Genomic DNA, 23,056 nt, shown 5'->3' on the forward strand with positions numbered 1-23,056 from the left:
AGAGTAAAAAGGCCATGTTTTAGGTGTTCAGATGCTACTTGAACAATTAGAAGGACCTTCTGTTTGGAGGGCACAGGAAGCTGCTTGCACCCAAGAGCACCAATGTTACCAAGCAAAGTCTTAACCTGTCTAATTTCAATCCTCCTAAATAAGAAGAAAAAAAACATATCGTCTGCTCAAGTCATGTGGTTAGCTTCAAATATAGTAAATATTAATGTAAAATGATTATAAAAAAATACTTTGAAACTATAATTAATGAATGCTACCCATAGGACTAAAGAGCACTGTATATATATATATATATATATATATATATATATATATATATATATATATATATATATGGAAAGTTTCTAGATTACTGGAGCAAAAACAGTGGGTTTTGTATATAAAAGGAAAAAAAGCTTTGCATACTAAGTGCAATAAGAAGTAAGTAAGAAGACCAATGAGCTTTATATTTCAGAGGCTGTGCAGCTGTGACTGTTTTCTTTTGTCAGCTAATTTCATCTTTATTGCAGGATAACAAAATTCACAACTGTTACATAATGAAATATTATATTCCAGTTTAAACTCTCGAATTTGGTGGTTTAACATATTCATCGTCAGCAGCAAAGGTAATGGGATTAAAGGTGTCCTTCCATTGTTGACCAGTGGGTAGAAAAAGGAGCTGTTTACTGCTGGGAAAAAAAAGTCAGGGCTGATGGAGGGGAGGGAGGACATCCGCCTCCAACAGTTAGGTTTCAAAAGCAATTAGTAGATAAAAACAGCAAGCAGTGTTAGATTCAGGATAATCGAGAGAAAAGGGCCAGAAACATGTAAAAGAGCACTTTAGGTTCAAATCAGTGCAGGTAAGTCAAGTGCAAAAACAAAAAGACCAAACCAATACCAAAACCTAAACTTAACAAATCAAGCATACTTACAATAGAGTCACACGATGTGGCCCCTGCAGACTTTATTGGCTAATTTTAAAAATTCCTCTTGAATCGTAAAGAGAAAGTTAATGTAATGTTTGACAGAAGCATGCTGGTGGTGCTTAACGCGCGCTTCCTACCTCTGACATATAGGTTTGCTGGGGCAGAGTAGCGGGTTCCATCGTTGTTGGTCGCCACGCATTCATACTTCCCCTGGTCAGACTCTTCGCTCTGCTCTATCTGGAGGGCTCCTGGTTGGGAATAGCAAACGGGGTAGCAAAGTATATTTGGTTAAAGCTATGTCGTCAGCATCAAGTTCACAAGCAAAAAAGAACCAAACAAAAAAAAACAACAAACAAAAAAGCAACGGGCTCGTTTGACCTCATGGAGGTCAACGTCAGCACCCTTCATTTCTAGATTTCTTTGTCCTTCTAAGCATCAGTAGATCAGTGAAATGAACCTTATAATTGATCGATATCCAATTAAATGTATGAATAAAATGTTTATAAACTATATAAATTATATTCGATCATTTATTGTCACAGCCTGATCCACTGGCTGAGGGGAAATCGAGACTGTGCAATCGCACTGTAAGTGAGGCAAAACACTGCGATGCAAATAGTTTCCTTCAAGAAGCCTAAAGTAGCAACACGAGAAAAGAAAGGAAAAAAAACCACATCGTCAACCAAATCCAAAGGGAAAAAAAAAGAAAAATAACACCAAACTCAGTCGCTAATATATTTACCCTCCTAATCATCTCTTAAAAAAAAAAAGAAGAGAAGCTTTTTTACCTATAGGCTCTAACAAGACACTCATCCTAACGCCAATGGAAAAAAAAATGTCACTTTGAAAAATAGGGGCAAGCCCGTCAATGTACAACATATCACTGGACTGGTCAATATGGGGATGAGTGATACTACTTCAGGGAAACATGGATCAAACAAAAGAGGTTTACAGTATAAGAAAGCAGCATAACAAGGGAAGACAATTGAACAAAAGAATTTTAGGTATGAACTTTAGCATATTCAATCACAAATCAGGTGTATTATTCTGCCTGCAGAATAATTTGGGACTTCATTTAAATGAAGTGACTTTTCAAAAAAAATGCAGCTCGTACCAAAAAATTGAAAAATGCTGCTGAGACATCTGGAAAAAATGTAATTGAACGTATTATGCAAGGCAAAAGCACCATATAACCCTCTGTAACAAAAGTTTTGACATGCAAATCTTAGCGAAGAAATGTATGTCGACACAACTTACAACCTTCTGACAACCCTTAGCTGAAAAATAAAATGCAATTGTATTAGAAGACAAAATTCAAAATACCGGCCTGAGCCGACAAGAAGGTAACCAGCCACTGCTTTAGCTTGTGAAAGCTACAAAAGACACCCATAAAAATCCACCAATGGGATCAGCAGTGTGGTGTCACATGACCCAGGGAAAAATGGCTTTATGCATCAACAACTCTCCGGCTCCATGTCACACGGCAAAAATGAGCCAATCGGGTCCTCGCCAGACTCTACTTGTTTGCCTTCCCAAACCCTGAAGAAAAAAAGTCAAAAAGTAAAATAGTCTCCAAACCCAAGAAAAGTAAGAAAAATAGGTGAAAGAGAAAAAAAGCACCGTAGAAACTTTATCAAAAAAGTGGTTGTTTGGGCTTTTTTGTAGAGGTACAGGAGAGGAAAGCAAATAGAAGAAATGGAAAAAAAATAGTTTGCAAAGATAGAAAGAATTCTTTGGGAGAAAAAAGCAGAGGAGAGGCAATGTTGTCGTCAGCATGCCTGCGTGATTCCACAGCATCTGTGCATATTTTTAGTGCTGAACAAGAACAGCTAAGGGGGAAAAATGCTTGGTTGTTTTAGTTGGACAAAAAGAGGGACACATGATTCGCTATGGCCAAAAAGAAAACAAAAATGAAACGTAAAAAAATAGAGTTCAAAAAAATAATTGTCATTGGATATGCTTATTCGAGCCAGGGCAAGCATATCGCAACTGAGCTAAACGGGCTCTTAAAACGAGAACATAAAGAGTAAATAAAGCGTAGACAGAAAAATGAAATACGAACGTAGTCAACGAAACAGGACAAATAAGAAGGAAGGTCCATATGAATGAAATGGGATTCGGTCTTGGTAAACAGGACAGAAATGGAGGTGATTCAAGTGAATGGATGGATTGACAGCAAGAATGAATTTGTATTATTTTCATTCTGTGAACGTCAGTTCAGCACTCTTACCTCTTATTGGTGTACCACCTGGGTGGATAATATGAATGCAAATAAGATTAGAAAGAAGAAGCATTAGTACGTGTAGATAGAGGCTGGGGGCTTTGGAAGAAGAATCAAATTAGATTTAACAGGGTACGTAAATAAAGGTACTACAGGAAAAGAGAAAGGAGAGAGAAAGAGAATAAGAACTTTTTTTTCTGTACTCTACTGGCAAAGAAAGACAGGATTCATCATAGAAAAATCACTGGTCAGAGAGACACATTGGTGTACCACGGGGAGGTGCCATTTTGGAAGTGGCAATGGCTTCTGAAGACCATCTACTGAAGGGAAAGACTTTCAGGACTTTGTGGTGTGTAAGATTGAGAGCAGAGATACTTAAAGAAAAAAAAGTGTGATCCCTTTGCTTGACCTGAGCTAAGAAGAGCTGGTCACCTCTCTAAAGGTTCTTTAAATTTCCATGCCTAAGATGTGCTGGTGTTAAAAGATTAAGTGAGTAAGCGGTGGGTCAGTAAGTGAGTTACAAACATGTGAGGACAGATCATTATCCAGGTCAGTATATGACAATGCTAAGCTAAACTTTGGATAACCGCCAGATTGGGTGACGCTACAGCTGGTAGTGACAGGACACCGTGGGGTGAGGGGAGAGTGTATGTGCCTCTAGTAGTAGCCCTGAGACTAAACTATCTGTTAGTAAAATGCATGCCATGCATTTTAATAGTTGTTGGAACATGAAAATTAGTGGAGGTGATGTGCGCTTTAGAGCTAAGCACTTACCAAAGGATTCTGTAGATTTAAAAATATAGAGAGAAGAAAGACAGCATAAGAATATGATTATATTCTTTAGGTAAGTTTAGTTAACAAGGTTTTGTTAATGCTTTATAAACTCTGAGTTGCACGTTAGCAAAAAGGATTAATGCTACACAGTTCTGTTGAAAACAAGTAGGCAAAGAGGTAAGGTTAACACGATGATTTAACAAAGAACAGCTGTGAAATCTGTGAAGACAGGGGGTCAAACACACAAGACTTAAAATTTAAGTAGTTAGGTTAATGCGCTGATATTAGCTGCTAAATAAAGTTGCAGGCTATATGTATGTATAAGTTCTATATTGCGATATTAAAATCAAACTTGAATAAATATATATATATATATAATGAGTATATTGGGGTGTGTCACAGGCAAAAAAAGCAAAGCTGGCATCTAAACATTAAAGCAAGGACTGCTAAAGTCAATGAATCAAGGGGCTGAGGGGAGAGGGAAAAGCTTTACGAAGTTTTACGCACTACTGTGGCTGAATAGTCTCCAAAATTAAATGTATTTCTTAAACGTAAAAGGCCTTAAAAACAGCAAATATCTACCCCAAATTAGTTTAAGATACCTTTTGGAAAGTAAAATTTAGACAAAAGTACATTCATTTGATTTTTTGGGGGGAGGGAGCGTGTTTTCTTGTTTTAAAAGTATGCGCACTCCGTTGCAGATTCTGAATGAAGCCGAATGTTGAATATTAATTGTTAAAAGAAAAGACATAAGAACATGAAGAAAATGGTTCTAAAAAATTCTGCACCAATGCAGTGGAAAGGAAATCAACAGAAAACAGCAAAAGAATTCATTGTAAAAAAGTCACAGCAGTGAGCAATGAGGGCAGAAGTTGGGGCAGAAGCCAGCAAACACAGAGGGAGGGGGAACAATCCCAACAGCCCATGACAACACTGGAAGACAAAGGGAGACACACAAACGGACACAACACACCAGGGTGTACAGAAAGTAGAGGACAGGAAATAGTAGAAACAATGCCATTACCTACAAAATTAAAAGCCAAATGAGAAGTTAAATTATGGGAGGAAGAAGTGGATGAAAGAACAGAGGATACAATAGGGGGAGCAGATCAGATAGAAGAAAACAAGAAAGAAGACTTCCCTGTCCGGTAATTAGATTTTCAGCAGAGGAAACCTACCTGATCTGAGCTGTTTAATGCGCCCATTGTTGTTGCTGGTGTTGACAGGGAGGAAGTCTTTGAACCAAGAGATATCTGGGTCTGGGTTGCCGCTGGCAGCACAGAGCATGGTGGCAGTGCGTGTTCGCTCCACAACTTTCAACTGTGGGCCCATGTCTATGGTGGGGAAACCAGGGGGCAGCTGGTCCTCTGCAAATAGGTTATACAGACATTGTGGCATATATCAGAACTGAGCATAGCATCAAACCTTGTGCTAGGGAGGGTGAAGAGATAATTGGAAAATAAAAGAAGAAAAAAATCTTTACCATTTAAAGAAATAGCTTGTATATATAGCAGCATTTTTGAATGACAAATACGATACAATAAGCTAAAGCTAGCAGCTAGTTAGCTTAGCGTAAAAGTTAACAGGCAGCTACTGTAAATAAACCTTGGTTTAAGGAAATAAATGAAGAAAAAGGAAAGAATTTTATAATAGGTAGCTTGGGGTAAATTAAAAATAGGAATCAATTATATGTTTTGAGTCTTTATGCTAAGCTAATTTAAGCTAGGTTAAATGACTCCTGAGAGTAATAGATATGAGAGCGATAATAATGTAATCCATCCACAGCATATAAATGCCACTCTTTCTTTTCCTGGGGGAAAGGATGGGGCTTCGGTGGCTACACGTGCAGCAGAGCTTCGATGTCCTTTGGTGATGGCAGGTGGATTTGCCGTGTTGTAAAAGCTGTCTTGTTCCCGCGCACGTCTCAACTTTCTGATTGAACAAGGGCGAGCAACATCTTGCTGCCGTTTGAGAAGTGAAAGAAAATAACTCACGCTGCACTTTTGCCCCAACCATGTTCTTTGAGCAAAACAAAGAAAATCAAAGCCCAGAGCAGTTTTGTCTGAAGCTCACAGCTCTCAACAGGAAGTATTTTCACTTTGAAGCAAGTGATGATCTCTGAGAGGCTGCAGACTCAAACACTGTCTACACCACAAGATCCCCCATATGCAAAATATCTGCCACTCTTCAACGTTGGCTAAGTCTTAACCTGCAAAACAAGACCTGCTTGCTGCCAATGAGGTTTATGTACATCTTTAAGCTTTGCTTTCCCTGCTGCGATATTGCTAACTAGTGTCTTCTGTTGCTTTCGTAAACGGCACCTTTTTGGAAACTATTTCTTCATTAAATTTTCATGAGGCGACATCAGACTAGAAACAGCTTTGAGATGCCATAGTCTGCAGCACAGCCAAACGACAATTATGGCTGCCTTCCAACAATGCTTTTGGGTATCTGGCATGAGAAGCCACCGCCATGGATAAATCTTCTCAGAAACACACAGTATTGCAAATGAGTGATTTCAGACTGTGCTGCAAAAGTTTTCCAATGCAACTCTGTGTCCCCGACTGAACTGATGTGTAAGGTAAAGATTGCTGCATCTTTGAAAATGGACAACTATAGGCTTTTTAAAGGGTTTTGATCATTTCCAAGCCTATGGAGTGCACTCACTCCTTTTAAAAGAAGTTGTTTTCTTTGCCAATATGTGCTTTTAGATATACAGGACATCTTGTCAGGGCACAGACATGGGTGGCATCTGGTTTCTGGAACTGGAACAATGACTCCAAACGCTTTGGGTTCTCTGGGTGGAGGTGGGGGGTTAATTGGGCTTTTCTGGCATATCCCATCGAAGCTTGTGTGGATTGGGATCTGGGGCGTTTGGAGGCTGGGTCAAAACCTTGAGCACCTTGTTCTGCTGTCAGGAGGCTTCTGCCATCAGGGAGTGATGCTGAAATTGGTATATAGTTAAGCTGTGTGTCATACCATGCAGCTAAATGCCAGGAAACGAGGATTCCCAGCAGAAAGCTACATCGTAGGGTTATTCACTTAACCTGTCAGTAGTTTTAATTTTGTGGCTGCCGAGAGCATACGTTATCTTTATCATTTCCAGCTTCCATTAAGGTAATGAAAGATGCTCTGGCTTTACTCTTGTTAAACTTTTGCAGTTATCTGGCATTGTGTCTGCTTGTTGTTGGCACAGTACAGATGCTCGTAAAAACAGCAAGCACTTAATCAAATCGCCTCCGTCACACAGTGGCTTTATTTAATTAACATTGTAAATACTAGAAAAGTATACAAGAAAAAGAACAGGGCTGATTTTTGGATAAAGTACTTAGAAATTATTCAAATATTATTCTTTTTCCCTTGGGAACTTGTTTTTGCCATGATTCATAACCCACCGAGGGTGGCTAAATGATTGATGTTCAGTCTATTGTTTTTTAATGTTCATTTAATAGTCTTCAAGAACTATTAACATTTTCCATCAGCATATATCACCTTAGAAAAAACAGGTCTACAAATTAAACACTGACTCAGTCTGAAGTGTTTAGAAGATGTAAACATGCGATACAAATCTCAGTTGTCATTCCCATAAATATAAACTGGTAATTCAGCGTGAGTTCGGTAAAACATCAAAATAAAAATGTAAAGAATGGTCACATATGTTTAATATATTGATTTTGCAAAAAAGGTGCAGTACTTGAAGTCTATGCCACATTTGGTCCCAATCACTTAGCTCCAATAAAAGCTCTAGGTTAACAACTATTAAGGAATGAACGAGCAGTTTAATGTGAGAGAGTGCACTGCTCATTCAAATGAAGAAAGACATGAAGGGAGGGGAAATGAATTAATTGTACATGGTAGCTCCTGTCCAGGCTCCCTCCAGCCTGTTCAAGGTCGAACAGACAATTAGTTGATTCTACAGTGAGTCCAAAGTATACCTGATCAAACACAATAGCCAGAGGCAAGCCTATGAGCAGGGATGCGTGTTGAATATAGTAATTAGATGTGACAATCCATGCGAATTAAAATGCAACGCTCACGAGATTGCAATGTATTCTAAAACAAAGTGCTCAAGAGATCATAATTTAGCTATCCTGTAAGTTGTTAGAACTGTTCTCGTGCTGCAGCTTTAAGGACTGCAAAAGAGGGGCAGGAGACATTTCATTTTAAACTAAGTGGTGTACTCTGCAAAATCATGAGGAATCACAGCCGTACGCCTGATTCAGCCTACTGATTAACTACAGCATCACACAGAAGAATTGTGTGAGGGGAAAAAAAAATGTGGGGTCAAGTGAACAACGTGCACTTTTGCCAAACCCATATTATCTAAATGAGCGTTACATTTCGCTAAACCATATTTTTAGTGCAGTCAGCCGGTGTGCGTCCAGACAAAATTAATGATTTGTTACAAATAGTTCTGGCCTCGTGCATGTATTCCCACTTTGACCAGAAATGTAATTTACTGCTGCTTCGTGAACCCGCGCTCATCAAGAATGGTCACAAAGTCACGACATCGACAGTGAGCTATCTGAAAACTTTCCTCGCACAGATCCCAAACTTTAGATACAACAAACGCAACTACATTCATATTCTCAAGCCGCTTGTAACTCTTAGCTCTACCCTCATTTATTTCATAGTGAAGTGAATTACCATTGTGATAATAAATAAAGGAAGGGGAAATTGAACACAATTGGAAGCTGCTGCTGTGATTAACAACTCATGTCAACAGCGCTGCTGCAGCGTTCTCCTTATAAGGCTAAGAGAGCAAAATTAAATCACATTAATTGCTCTTTAATCGCACATGTTGCACATTTTTGAAGAACGTGGTTTATTGACAAGGCATTAGAGGTAAAGACTGAAATAATTAGTCAAGCAGAGACCAAGTGGTTTGCAGTTTTTTCGACTTGCAGAGATTGTCAGTACGGAGCTGTTTCAGTGCCACTTAAAAGGTCTCAAGTGCATCCTGACAGGGGGGGAACTGGAAAAGTTTGGGGCGCTTGCATTTGTTGTTGAATGTGTAGGCTGGGGTGAATACATTATGTCCTAGGTGCCATGAAAACAGTGCTAAGCCGCTCTGTGCAATAAATGAAAGTCAAACCTGAAGGGTGAAATTAACAGGTAAAAAGCGGAATGGTTTTTACATAATTTTTCTCGCTCGCTTATTCTACCTGGCTCCGGACTGCAATCTCAAGGACACCCTAAGACAAGGGCACTTCCTGCTTTACAGACCCATACTGTATATTCAACAATGGATCTACACACTAAATGAGATGGAAGGGAGAGAAATGCTGAAGTCACCTTCTAAAGAAGTGCTGAGCACTGGTGCTTGATATAAAAAGACTCCCAATGACAATTTGCACACATTAGCCACTGCCAGGCTATCAGGCCATATGAGTGTGTGTTGCCAAGTATTGGATGAGTATAAAAAGGACATTGGCTCAAAAAGTACCTCAATGAGCAGATTTCTGCAGAAGACATAAGGCCATTGGACATAAACTCAGCCCATTAGCAGATTATATCTATTGATCACTCATACAGAATACGAGCATAAGTGAAATCACATTTTCCTTGTATGACAACAGGGGCCATTAAAGTTTCTAAAGTGTTGCTTCAGTACAGCAATAAATTCAATTTTTTTTGTCATTTTTCACTTGTAACTTAAAAGATTTAGTGACCAGAGTGACAAAAACCCTTTTTTTCAGGATTTAATTAAATAGACTTGGTGCGGTCTGAACTGACAGAGGCGCCGTTTAGCCAATCAGTTACTCACAAGTGTACTTTAGTTGATGCAACACCGAGGTAGCTGTACAAGGCGACGTTTACAGTGTCTTAGAAAACTAACGTGGTTAGATCTATGGACACGAATTCATTTGTGAGGCATGGGGACCTGCACATGAGGCCAGAAACACTGCCTAAATTTGGCACGCACTTACATGTTGACAGCTGTGTGACACTGGGTTCAGACATCAAAATGAAAAGCCTGTTTGTTTCTCCTGCTCAGCACCTACACAGGATCAGCAGACGTTCAACCGTGTCTTCGCTATCACTTTCATTTATCCGGTTAATGTCAAGCTGTGCACACAGCACAGGTTTTTTAACAAAGCAACGCTGCAGTGTGCCGGTGTTGCCTGGCATCACATTTAGTTAAGTTAACAGCTTCGCAGCTTTAAGCAAAGTAAGTTTGACAATTTATGTGTAGTAAATCTTGATAGTCATGCACTGGACTAGAGATGTCAAGAAGCTACACACTGTTCTAAAAATAACCAAGAAGTAGCACACATTGGTTGTGAAATGAAGTGTAAATTTAAAAAAACAAACAAATTCCCCATATCGTGAGTTATGGATGCTCTTTTGTGACACTGAAATCACATTTGGCAAATCACAGCTGGCTCCAAAAATACCCGATGAAGGAATCCGAGAAGAAAATAAGCCTTTGTTGCACCGGACTTTCCAAGTAAAGCCATAAAAACATAAACCTTTCCAGTCACATTCTGGCTTTAGTTCTGTGGTTGCTGCACAAGGATTGGATTTGGTCCGACCCCTTTTCTCCCCAAGCGGAACAAGACTTTTCACCCTCGTGGTTGAGGTTATTCTTCGGGGAAAATCCCCCGGGGACATAATAAGGTATATTTGTTGGACATATTTGAGTGGATACAATCCACTCAAAGAGGCTGTCACAGGTCACTTGCTGTGGCAGCAGCACGGGAGTCTGTGTTTTGGTATCCCGTCTTCGCAAAAGATTGTCAATTATGAACGTGCAGGAATTTGGCTCAGGTGGACGTCTTTAACTATTTACACCACTTCTTGTCGTCGTCCTAAAGATGATTTTTGCCCAATTAAGGAAATCCATCTGATCCTCGCTACCCCTCCCAAGATGAGACTAGCAGAAAAGAAAAGAAGCCGCAAAACATCAACCATGTTGAGTGTGACAGTAGTGCTTATTTTTCTCAGCAGTCTGAGCCCAAACCATTTTTCCCACCACACCATAGCATATAATTTGAAGTTGAGGGACACTGATTAAAAAGCTGTTTCAATGCTCCAAAATCCAAAACAAGTGAGAAAGAAGATCAGAGAATTTAGGAGGGTTAGAGTGCTAATCATATTAATCATACAGTGATTTTACTCAATACGAGAGCATTGTTTGGAATCGACTTTGCTAATACATTAGCCTGCCTCGACTCGGTTTTCTAAAAGAACTCTGTGTACACAGTTTAGGAGAAAGGACAGAGAAATTTAAATAAAGTATGTAAAATGAAAAAAGGATGAATAGCAAATAACTATAATTATTAAGAGGCAGACTTGCTCCAGCGCTGCAGGCTTGAGATTGTTCATATGTTTATGGATCTTTTTAAAATTTTGGTTAACTTTGTTTTTGCCTAAACGTGATTTGTGCTAACGCTCTTGATGTTTAAAGAAAGCAAAATAAAACAAGGTTTTATGAAAAAACAACGTTGTTGATTTCGTAACGGTGACCTGTGTGATTTGTTCACGTTTCTCTAGAAACGCTGCGAGAGACGACCTAAATCCCCGTCAATAAAATGTTCTGTTCGGCTCCTGTTCCACTGACATATTCATTTTTTTTCTCCCTTTGGCACGGAGAGGGAACTGTTAATTATGCTTTTGTTTTCACACAAACAAAATTACTCAACCAAACGTAAGAGCTCTTGATTAACAAAAGAAGGCAGCAATTTCATTTTGTGCCAATTCTATGACGGCATCTGTTCCATTCTTCTCTCCCTCCCCTCCGCTCTAATGTTTCACCACTTTCACCCGCATCGCAGTTGATTTCCTTGCTCTATTTACAAGGTACACTTTATACTGTGGTTAAAAAAAAAAAGATGCACTTTACAATCCGGCTCCTAAAGAGTGACAGGTTCTGAATCTGAGCCCACCCTTTGCTTTATCAGCTACCTGCAGCTTGGTTGAACAACCTCAATCTTGAACTTGGACATAGTTGCTTAGCTCAACACACCATCCATCATTCTTCCCATTAACTTTGGGCAGAGGTGAAACGTGTCCCCAAATTAATTTTTGATCACTGAACTAGGACATTTGATGGTGTTTTCCTACTTTAGAACCTCTTAAATATTCCTTCAAATCATTTTTCTGCTTTAGGATGCCATGCTAGCAGGTGGCATGAAACAATATTTAACCCTATAACGCCAACTGAATCATATTTGAGAGTTTTTGAGACTTCTACATCAGCCTGATGTTTTTAAGCATGTTTTTAAGCTAAACTGTGAGCAATAAATTGCACAAAAATGCTGCATGTAGCAAAAACGATATGAATTAAAGCTCATATATGAATACTGAATGAATTTTCAGGCAATTTTTTACATTTTTGAGGCTTTGCAGAGTTAAAAAATAAATAAATACTCCACTAATGCCTTAAGATTGCTTTCAGCATATAAATGGGCTGGCACTGCCTTGGGTAGAATACTTGGAATAGTTGAGATGCAAGTGAAAGCGATGACCCCTGACACTGGGAGCATAAAGTAACATTCATGAGTGGCAGGTCCAGCTATTAAAGCAACAAGTCTGAAAAGCACGCAGAGTATAAACATAGATGCGCGCTTCGTCGCAATTCTTAAGAAACTACGAATCGAGACGTCTAAATTCTCCTCGAATGCCCTCAGAGAATTCAGAGCCAGTATTTATCTCGTTGATACATCCCAGTGCTGCTTGGCACATATGTTGTCCAGGCTAAATAAGATTAGGTTTTTTTCACTCTAGAGCTTCCTTTGAGCCTGATTTTCCAAATAAGCCTCCTGGCACCTGCATTGGGCAGATATTGCTTAAGTAATCCAATAATGGAAAACAAAATGCTCAGCACTAGCGTCTAATAGAGCACATGCTGCTGTGTCGAAGGGGGATAATTCTGAAATTCTCCTTCCTGTGTTGCTCTTTAAAGGATTCAGGCTACTGAACTCTGAGTCAACCTTCAAATTGTTTTAAAACATAGCACGTAGCTTTATGATTGTCTAGACTGGAAGAGACTTTTCAAACATGAGAGTCTGGGGTCGTACTTCTGTACGTCCAAAAGCCTTAGATCAGCCGTATGGGAAAATCTTAAGTGGCAAGGGGTTGCTGCTTTCTACTTCAGGTTTGCAAATGCGTCCGTGCAGGACCTGCATGTCAGATCTAATCCTTTTGTATCCAGCAAAGAGCCCGAGGGTTCGTGTTTTCAATGAAAGCCCATGACTCATTTATCTCAAATGAAGATACATTTGCGCGTTTAACATTCAAGATCAGAGAGTGGTGCCTCTCGTTTTGGACGTATACCTGCATGCGCCCGATGTGTGCCAGAGCCTCGTGTTCGGCATTAACGAATCATCTGATGTGAGGTGAAGAAAACCGCACGAGGAATGTCAATTTAACAAAAACAAAACGTGTTTCTGCAGTTGTTCCTTTATGTTTCATTTTGTGCGGTAAAAACAGCTCCTTGGAATCCTGGCTTGGCTCCGGAAAATATGCTTCAGTCTAGTTTATTAGTTGATTCAACAGGTACCGAGCGCGCTAATGAATATTACCGCGAATGTGCCACAGTTGGCTCAAACCGCTAATTTCAATTTGCTGTAATAGAGTTTTAGGAGGAACATTCCCACTCTGACACAAAGTGGCATTAAGTCTCTCCAGCTTGGTGCCTCTAAAAGGTAGTTCAGTAATTTGCTGAACAAATACAGTCTCTTTGAGAAAACTGCTAAAACCCCAGGGCGGACAACGAGGGACCATCGACTATCCACTAAAACTTTTATTTCCCCGCTGTGGCCTAAAGCAGTGAAAAAAGGGAATTGGTTGTGAAATACTATCCTGTGTGTTCTTTAAAACTCCTGCGATGATGAATGTTGGAACGAAATATGGGAGGAGGAAGGTGAAGGCGCAGAAAGCTCTCTTAACCCGAGGTTCACGGCAGTCTGTCTCGGTGAAAAATAGCTTCTTCTCCCCCTTTTGCCCCGCACTGATTGTTTCTTCCATAAATCCCCTTTGAGATTGTGTAATTAATTGAATGCTGCTTATTTGTCATTAAAAATCCTCACCTAATGCCTGAAATTATGAGGAAAGCATTGTAGAGTCGATCTATTAATCACAGGCGACCCCCTCCCCCCCACCCCCACGAGAAAGCCTTCACACGTGAACAATTTCCTCATTCAGAGTGACTTTGGAGAAGTAGTTGTAAAACTTTTAAGTCAACATTTTTCTTTCATTAAAGGATTTCATTATGCTCATTTCTAGCTCCAGCTAGATTAGGCTTGCATGATTCACTGTTCAGAATAATCTTAGTTAATCTTTAGCCTCGGAGCTGATCATCTGTTACCTGAGGTCACTTGTTTTAGCTCATCTCGCTTTAAGTCTTGCCTTTTAGTCAGCTTTCTACGGACTGGCTCCTCCAAATCAACAGCAAGAAGGTGAGATCACATGATGCAAAAGCCAAATTACACATATTTCACATTTGCAATCCTGACAAAAACAATACCCAGGTTTCAGCTTTCAGCCTCTCCCTTTAGGAGTCGCCACAGCGGCTCATCTGCCTCTATCTCTTCCTCTGTCACATCAACCCTCTTCACGTCCTCATTCACTACATTTTCTCTGTGGTCTTTCTCTTTCCCTCCTGCCTGGCAGCTCCATCTCCAACTTCCTGTCCTCCTCTGCACATGCCCAAACCATCGCAGCCTTGAGCCTCTAAGAATAAATTATGTTGAGCAATCAAGTTAGAGTATTATTGTTATTAATTTGTCCACAACGCCCTTAAAACACAGCTGGAAGGTTTACACTGACACGAAGTGAGGTCCACAGAGAGAACAGCTTTGGTTTTTACAGTTCGATAGAAAATATTGGGTGGAAAAATGATTTCTTTTTTAAAAAAAAAAGCTTTAAAGTGACCCAACAAAATGTCCCTCCAAGCCTGCCTTCCCCCATAGACTTTGTTTTGTTTTTTTTTTATGGCCACTGCTGCTGGGGCAGATTGGATCAGCCAAGCAGAGGGCATGCAACAGAGATGTACGCCACTTCTGGCAAGGCGACCCAACTCTCCGTAGGCCCAATGTCATTCATAAACATGACGGATTAGCTGTGATATTCCTCCATTTACAACATAAGCGAAGGGAGTGGGAGGAAGAGAATGAAAGCAGAGAGGGAGTGTTAGTGTCGGATGCCCCTTAGGGGTAGCGCTAAAATGGATGGGTAAAGAGTGAGATGAAAAGGAGAGATGAAGCAGGAAGGGCGGAGAGGGGGCCTTTCTCTACAGGCCTGGCTGGGCAAGCAGCAAGACAGGCAGGAAGCCAAGCACAAAGCTCCATTTACACTCAGATGCCCCCCCACTTCTTTTTTTTTTCGTTGTTGCTTTACAGACTACATGTCAGCTCAGCCAGATGTACTGTTCTGAGTAAAGATCACCTAGGGGCAAGGTAGAGAGGGAGGTTGAGACCTGCTTTACCTTCAATCAAGTCTTTCTTCGTCTTTTGCGTTCGCCCCTGTTTACCGGCTCCATCAGTCTTGATCCAGTTCATCCCGGGCTTTAAATTTGCTTTACGTCGAGGACTCTCTCGATCAGTCTTTTTGCGTCTCCCGCCTCCGCTTATGTCCTTCTCCCGCCCTCTTCAGGATTTTACTTTGCATATTCCATTTGCTGGTTGTTACCCTGAGCAATGATTCCATTTACTCCAGAAAACAGTGTCCCATTTATTTAGTTGGAAAGGAAGAAAGAAAAAAGAAGTATTCTTGTGGATGTCTTCCATCCACATTTTTTTTCAACTATTAGTAATCAGCAGAGGAGGGAGCAAACTATTTGACAGCGCTTTCAGCTATTTGCCAAACACAAAGGCAAAATGGATGTCATTTAGTCCCTCTCAACATCATGAGATGCACCTTAGGAAGCCTCTTCTTCTTTTTTTTCCCTTTATTATTATTTTTTTTTTTAGCTTTTTCTTAACAGTCCATCAACCCTCATTTGATCCTCCTGAGTGCATTAAGCATTCACAAATAAAGAGGACGTGGAAGGGAATATATAAACAACCGCACGCTACCTTCTCCTTAGAGACGCCTCCATTCTCACCAACGCTCCTGTCACTTTGAAGCACAGACATCTGTTCCGCTTTTATGTCTCAGGCTTAGTCACTGTATATTTACCCTCTCGCCGCCCACTTGGGATAACTATATGTTTGAAACTTTAAGTTTAATAAAGCATCAACGTTTATCATAAAACAACGTTGCCTTATTCGTCTTATCGGTTCAGGGGCAGCTGATAAAGGCCAAAGCCAGAAGCCAAAGCTGGCAGGGGCTCAGGAGAGCATCGGCGACTAGGTGAGGTTTCCTACCAGGCAGCAAAAAAAAGACAGACGGCGAAACCGTGAGACGCTGAGTTGCTTCATTAACCTTCGTGTACTGTACATTGAGAAGCAAAGGCTAGGCTATCTTTAAGGGTTATGCCGTGGTATCGGTAGACTCAGACGAACACTCTGGGAGAAGTATAAAAGGAGTGGTATAAATGTCTGAGGAAGCTGACTTTTATACAAGTTCACTTCCTCCTGAGAAAGGAAAAACCTAGCACCAGCCATTTCAATAATTTATATTTCTAAAAGCTTACTAGCAGGAGAGGGGGGTATAGAGATTATTCATGCTTGCTAACATCCTGCAGAGAGGACCTCTTGGCTCTCAAAGAGCCCTAATGGAAAATGGGGTTGTATCAGGCTTTTCAAATTTAGCAGACAGGCATTCTCCTCCAAAAGTGACTGCGGGAGATGGGTGTCACAGCAGGCGGGTTCTGACATCGTTTTATCACGGATATTGCTATATTGCTTTAAGTTTTGAGATTTGACAGGTGCGCTCAAAGATGATGAAACAGGCAACGACCAAAATATGAGGTTTTATCCCCCTTTGCTTCGAATTAGTCACCGCATTTATTTTTAATATAACACATGTACGGGGAGGGTGCAGCAGCACAAAATTAATTCTTGACGCATCACTTTTCACCAAAGTTGTTTGGTTGTAATTAGCAAGCAACCTTACATGGCTTGAGAAGTTTCTCAAGATCATTAGATGCATTTAGGATGACCCTGCAGGACCAATTAATCTAGTAGAAAATTACTTTTGAGTGCAGCTAAGATCAAAGCTGCTAACATTAGCACCCCTCGACTACCTGGCTCAGACTTACACACTCCTCATTTTATGACCTTGTGTCCCTCCTAGTCTAGCCAAAGGAGTATTCCTGATTAAATATACGTTATGCTCTGCCATATAGTGCAGCGATACCAGCTGCACCCTGTCTTTCAGGCCTTTGGGTAACTTGTGTGTTTGAGGTAGTAGAGAACTCTTGTTTTTCCCAGTGTGCAGCACAAGTAGCAGCAAGTAGCAGCAGCCACTGTGCAATGCATGCTGATAGGGGTAGTTAAGTTACTGCAGACAGCTATAAAGTGTTTCCTAGGGTTTCATTATGACAGATATTGCATTTAAAAGCTAGCCTACAGGTCATGCTAGAATTAATTAGCTGAAAAACGGAGGTTTCTCACAGTCAATGATATTACGTAATGTGCACAAACAGTGATTGTATTTTATCGCGCTCGCGAAGTGACGGTGAAAATGTATGAATTAATATCTGATCTCATGGTCGACATAAATGTTTCTCTAAACATGTAGATGATATAAGAAACGTTAGCATGTTAACAGATTCATATAAGATGGTAAACATCCTCAACAGAATGCCCTCTAAGCAGGGTGTCAGATGCTAGTTTGTATTATGCTCGGTGCTTAAGCTAAACCTTACAAACTTCTACTGAAGAGTCTTAGCACGGTTGCCAAATCTCAGACTACAGCTTGTGAGAATGCTTTTTATCTGCATTATTATGCTCTCACGATCCCCAAACAAGTCTCACACCAAATAGGAGGAAGATTCAAAGGAAGCCCATCATGAAAAGGGTTAGATTAAAAAGCTTTTTTAGCATTTGCCTCACAGCCAAACACATAATTTCAACCCCAGTCCTTTATAGATGTGCCTGAAACGCACAAAGACTTAAATTGTTACCTTAACTCAGTGGTTCCCAAACTTTTTTTTGCTAGGCCCCCCTTTGTTTTACAAGAAAAATGTTGCGCCCCCGGGTGCACGCGCGCATGCACGCACATACACGCACACATCCTCCAACCACACACACCCATATTTTGCTCCATTGCGGTTTATTTCACACCTCAAACATTTAGTAAACAATTAAGCAAATACAAGTAATCTGCAATAAATGACAGGTAGTAATAAAATAAACTACTAACTCTTTTACTAACACCTACACGGGTACTTTTGAAAACGCAGCTGTTTCGTCCACACGTAAACGGCGTTTGGAATCACCGAAAATGGTGATTCCACCAGGGGTTTTTTTGTGCATCATCAAAGGTATGTGCCTTTTCTCACGTCACGCTGTGCGCCACATTATTTTTTACATGAGATGAATTGCAGAATGATAGAGACAAAATACTGTTAATCTGACTATCTTCAGGTTTTACACGCTTACATATACACGCATTTAATGTCCCTCCATTTAGAAAAGCAGAGGCGTCACGATGTGATTATTTTACATGTAGTTGTTTTTTTTCCTGTGTAATAATATTCAACATTGCTATCAATACATTTTTCAAAAAATGTCTGTCTGTGCAAAATGGGTTTAAAAACATAAACAGCTGTGGGATTTGTCCGTGATTTGGAGAGCCCAGCGCTGCTCCCAACGAAGGGAAAACCAATTCTGCAGGGGAGACCTACCTCAGCACTTGTGCAGGTGAAACCAAAGGGCAGATATGCTTCACCATATTTTCTAGTCTTTGGCTTAGAATGAAGTTGGTTTGGAAACATATTCAGCGATGCGTCATCTCCTGCTTTGCGTTTCTGTGGGCGCCCCGTGGGGGCGGGCCCCACACTTTGGGAAGGTCTGCCTTAACTCACTGTCTTAGGTCATGTTATAAGTTGCATGAGGTTATATTATATTAGGTTTAAAACTGGAGATCGACCATAGGTCTCTTATTGCAATACATTAGATCTAAAATAAGAAATAGGAGACTGCACTAGAACATCTAATTGATGTGGATTCCTGAAAAAGAAGTGAGTATTAAAGGTCAGCATTGAGTGCTGTTTGATCTGGTTACATTACAATACCTCTCATTTATATTGCATTCAAAATCAAACCAATTTGATAAAGTTTGAGAACTCTATTTGATATTTTTGGAGCCTGATGTATCCAACATTTTGCTGCAGGGATTTTTTTAAATTATTCATTTATTTATTTATTTTGAAAAGCCCTGATAACAAAGGGCTTATTGTACATTACTACTGAAGTTTTTCGCGTTGCAAGAAACAGAAACGATTTGTTTTGTTCTACCCCTCAGCCTCCTGGTAGACACACCTGTGGCATCAATTTCCAAATCCTAGGTCAACTTGTTCTCAAGTTATCGAGATTTTCAGACAACGTGACCTTTGACTTTTAGGTCGAGATCACTGAGATTCAGACTCATCTGAGAATTTTAGCAGATGCATCTATGGTATCAACTTGAAGCTCCTACGATGCCTCGTTCTCGAGTTATTGCATTCACAAACGTAGGTGCTTAACCTGTGCCCCCGGCAGGGTGACAACAATACCCCACCAACCTTTTACAGCAGAGGGGTAAAAAGTGTTGGATGGATCAATTCTTTACTCATAAAACTGAAAAACATATAAACATATTACAAGACCTTTGTCGTTATTATGCAAGCATAGAGAAGTTACATTTATTCTGACCTCACATGTTGAGTAAAAATTATGTAAGTTTGAATAACAGACAAATGCTGACACACAAAAAGTGTCATAAAAAGCACTCATACATATTTCTTTTAATAAAATTCTGGAGTTACATCATTAAAAAGGAGACAACAGCACAACAGGAGCGCATATAAAATATATATTTATAATAGTGGCCATAATAATGAGTTATTTACAGACTATGTAATGTAGAAAAAGTAGATGATAGGACTATGCAGGGTTTTATCTTCAATATGAAGCTTTTTCTGCAAATTCCAGTTTGATTTACATTTTTTAGGTTTTCAGCTGTGACACAGAGGCCGTTCTCAGCATTAAATTCAGCACAAAAATGGTGCACTCTGTACTCTGATACTGAATGAGGAAACTGTTCACACAGTAAAATCAATCGTGACCCTATTACGGGCCGGTGGTGCTGCGAGGCCTCTGTGGAGGACAGCGGCATCTACGGCCAGGAAGCAAACACAAAATGTGCATTCCTCATTTGTCTGAATCAATAATTATTAATCTGTGTGGCCGAGTTTCGTTTTATTAAAATAAATACAAAGCCGAAACACGTGCAGAGTTATCTATCACGGTCTGAGTGCAGTCACACAGCGTCTAAGGCACCAGCAGATGTTTTCTCACATGCTACGTGGCTGCAAAAGTCCCAACATCCATCTTGCAAGCAGCACTTTTTGTTTTAAATCATCCTGCATACAATACAGATAATGATCAGCTCTCGTGATTAACCACGCGGTACGTTACAGAGGGGTTTGAGGGATGATCTTTTTTTTCTTCTTCTCCTTCTCTTTTACTTTCCCGTGAAGATCAATTTCGTCGAGGACAGTCAACTCCATCTTTTTAATTACAATAACGAATAACTTGTCATTACGTGCTCCATTTTTGTGACGTATGATGAAGCGAAGTTGAGAAGTAGCATCAAGGCCAAATCCCCAGCAATGTGGCTATTTTATGAAACATCTAATGATGATAATAGACTCTCTGTGACGCTTCCAGCATTGCTAGGAAAAGCTGTTTGTGAGGAAAAAACATATGCTGCAGACATAATGACTAGTTAGCAACCGCATGAAATGTTGGTGGCCTCTGAAAAGCCAGAGACTGCGAAGAAATGTATATATCTTTCAACGTAGCACTCTTAATTCTTATTCTCATGTATATATCTCATGTATATCTCATGCACATATCTTTCCACGTAGCACTTTTAATTCTTATCCCTACTTTTATTTTTTTCCATGTCTATTTAAGTGCTATTTATGACACTATGTTTGCACTGAAGCACCGCAGCAATTTCCTAATGTTGTAAACCTGCTCAACATTTGGCAATAAACCCCATTCTGATTCTGATTCTGATTCTGAAAAGGAGTTTAACAATCTAAGGATGAATCTGCTTTGACTGTGCAAAAAAACACAAAACAGAAAAAGTGTTCGGATAAGTTTCATACTTAAAAACTCTTACAACGAGTCAGCATGTCATCCCAGCACCATTTCCTTGGAGGAAAAGTGTACTTTCCTAACAAAATTGAGTGTTTCCATGCGGTAGCTCAGGTCTCGCCTTCTATAGAGCTCCCGCCAGTAAACCAGAGAATTGCATGGTAGCTGCTACTGCTCCCCCTCCTCTCCTGTTTTTTTCTTTTTTCTTTTTGCAAGCCACTGATCACAAACACGGTAATTTTACAATGGTCACTTGCTTTCTACCGACTGCTACGCTTACTCTGGCGAGACAGCTGACACAGCATTTATCTTCCCGAGCAATTTGAGCATGCAGACCAGTTTTTGTTCATCTTGCACTCTGCACTTGTTAGAAGTGGTGCAAGAGCATACAAATGAAAAATGGCATTTAGGCGGAGGTGTTAAGGTACATTTTAATCCTTATTATGACTCCAAATTTGCTCATTTTTGCTTCACAGGCAGGTTTCTGTCGACCCACGTGCTGTGGATGTCGGCGTATAAAGCCTGGAATATCAATTAGGCAGGTATTGGCGTCTTTTATTAAGAGAGGAGACTGTTTCTTTTCCCCCCATAACAACGACAAAGAGCCCGGAGTATACATTGTCTATGAATAATCACTGATCATGTAGCGGCGCTTTCATTGCATGTGGAAAGATCCGTCTCAGCTACACAGCCCTGCACCATTCCATACAAATGGAAATGATGCATTCTATTTTTCCGTCACAGGAGAGCGGCTTCCCATTTTCTGCTCCCACTGTCAAGTTGTGCACAGCTGCATAAGTTTGCCTGCTTGTGTGCGGGGCACAGGAAATGGTTGTTGACAGCATAATGGGAGTATGAGGATGAAATATAAATCCTTAATCACGCCTGAATTATGAACTGCAGCCCTCAAATGTACACATCATTCTGCTGGAAGTGCTGCTAGCAAAGCGTCTAGACACCGTGCGATGTTTTGTCTACATTTTCAGGTGTTTTTCATGTTTACTTTCAGTTAACCGTCTAAGGATGTATACTCGTTGTAGACGCCTCGCCGTGAGCATGTCCACGCTCATGGAGAAGATTAAACATCGCTTTTACTGAAATCGTATGCCGGCCATGACACCCAAAATGTGCTGCTTCTTCATTTTTCAATCTCTTCATGTCATTCTCAATTACGGAGAAAATCGAGACGACCCTAATTCAAAGACATGAATCACGTATGAGTCGGGTCATCTCACAGTTAATCGAAACACAGAACCCCCCCCCTAAAAAAAAGAAAAGGAAAAGAAAGTGCAATAAGTAAAGCCGCACCTCATGCCGGGGCCTGGCGGATTTGACTTGGAACATCATTACGTTTCCGAGTTCGCCTTTCATGCAAATCGCTTCTCTAAAGCTTGGAAGTTCATTACTAATGGCGCTTCCCATCAAGTTGGAGGCCCATTGGAATACTAATATCCCCTGGTATTTGTCACCTCAAGTCCCCTCTTCTCATAACACGGCAATTACAAGAATGTGCTTTTCCTTCATGGAATTAGGCATCGCCCCCTGTGGCGAGCTTCCCACAACAGATGCTTTGCAGTCGTTTCCACAGACCATTGGAGCCTAAATGAACTACATGAACAGTCGCTTTATATGTATTAGGCCTGGTGCAGTAGCACTTATCTTTATTTGCTTATTTATCTCTCCAGGCCTGCATCACACACTTGTGTGTAACTTCGGTATTTCTCCAGTGAAATAAATTTTTCATCTTGGTGACAGACGAGCGTTCGAAAAAAATCTGCTGAAGTTTATGTCGTGTGGAATGAAACTAGCAGTGCCGTACTGTACGGAGCACTTTTGGAGGTAGGAAGCTTTTTGGGCTTCTAAATCATTTATAGCACACTCTTGAGGTAACGCTGTGCGCTCACAAGCTCTTCATATAGTACTACGCTTTTACAATACGGCGTGTCGGC

General features: G+C 40.4%; 1 protein-coding gene across 38 annotated transcripts in view; it reads right to left on the reverse strand.

Annotated features, from left to right (window-relative positions):
* LOC113018650 (protein tyrosine phosphatase receptor type D) overlaps positions 1-23,056 on the reverse strand; it is a 410,754-nt gene that overhangs the window by 44,621 nt on the left and 343,077 nt on the right. For 20 of the 38 annotated variants that reach the window (XM_026161893.1, XM_026161876.1, XM_026161889.1 and 17 more), the window contains 4 exons: positions 5,088-5,276; positions 3,910-3,918; positions 3,145-3,162; positions 1,052-1,162 (listed from right to left, as the gene is read on the reverse strand). In XM_026161893.1, coding sequence (XP_026017678.1) covers positions 1,052-1,162; positions 3,145-3,162; positions 3,910-3,918; positions 5,088-5,276 — 327 coding nt within the window. The remainder of the gene's footprint in view (positions 1-1,051; positions 1,163-3,144; positions 3,163-3,909; positions 3,919-5,087; positions 5,277-23,056) is intronic. The other 18 variants (XM_026161898.1, XM_026161908.1, XM_026161906.1 and 15 more) reach the window with 2 other exon arrangements.

This window comes from Astatotilapia calliptera, chromosome 3, assembly GCF_900246225.1.
Source record: "Astatotilapia calliptera chromosome 3, fAstCal1.2, whole genome shotgun sequence".
In the NCBI taxonomy this organism is placed as follows: Eukaryota; Metazoa; Chordata; class Actinopteri; order Cichliformes; family Cichlidae; genus Astatotilapia; species Astatotilapia calliptera.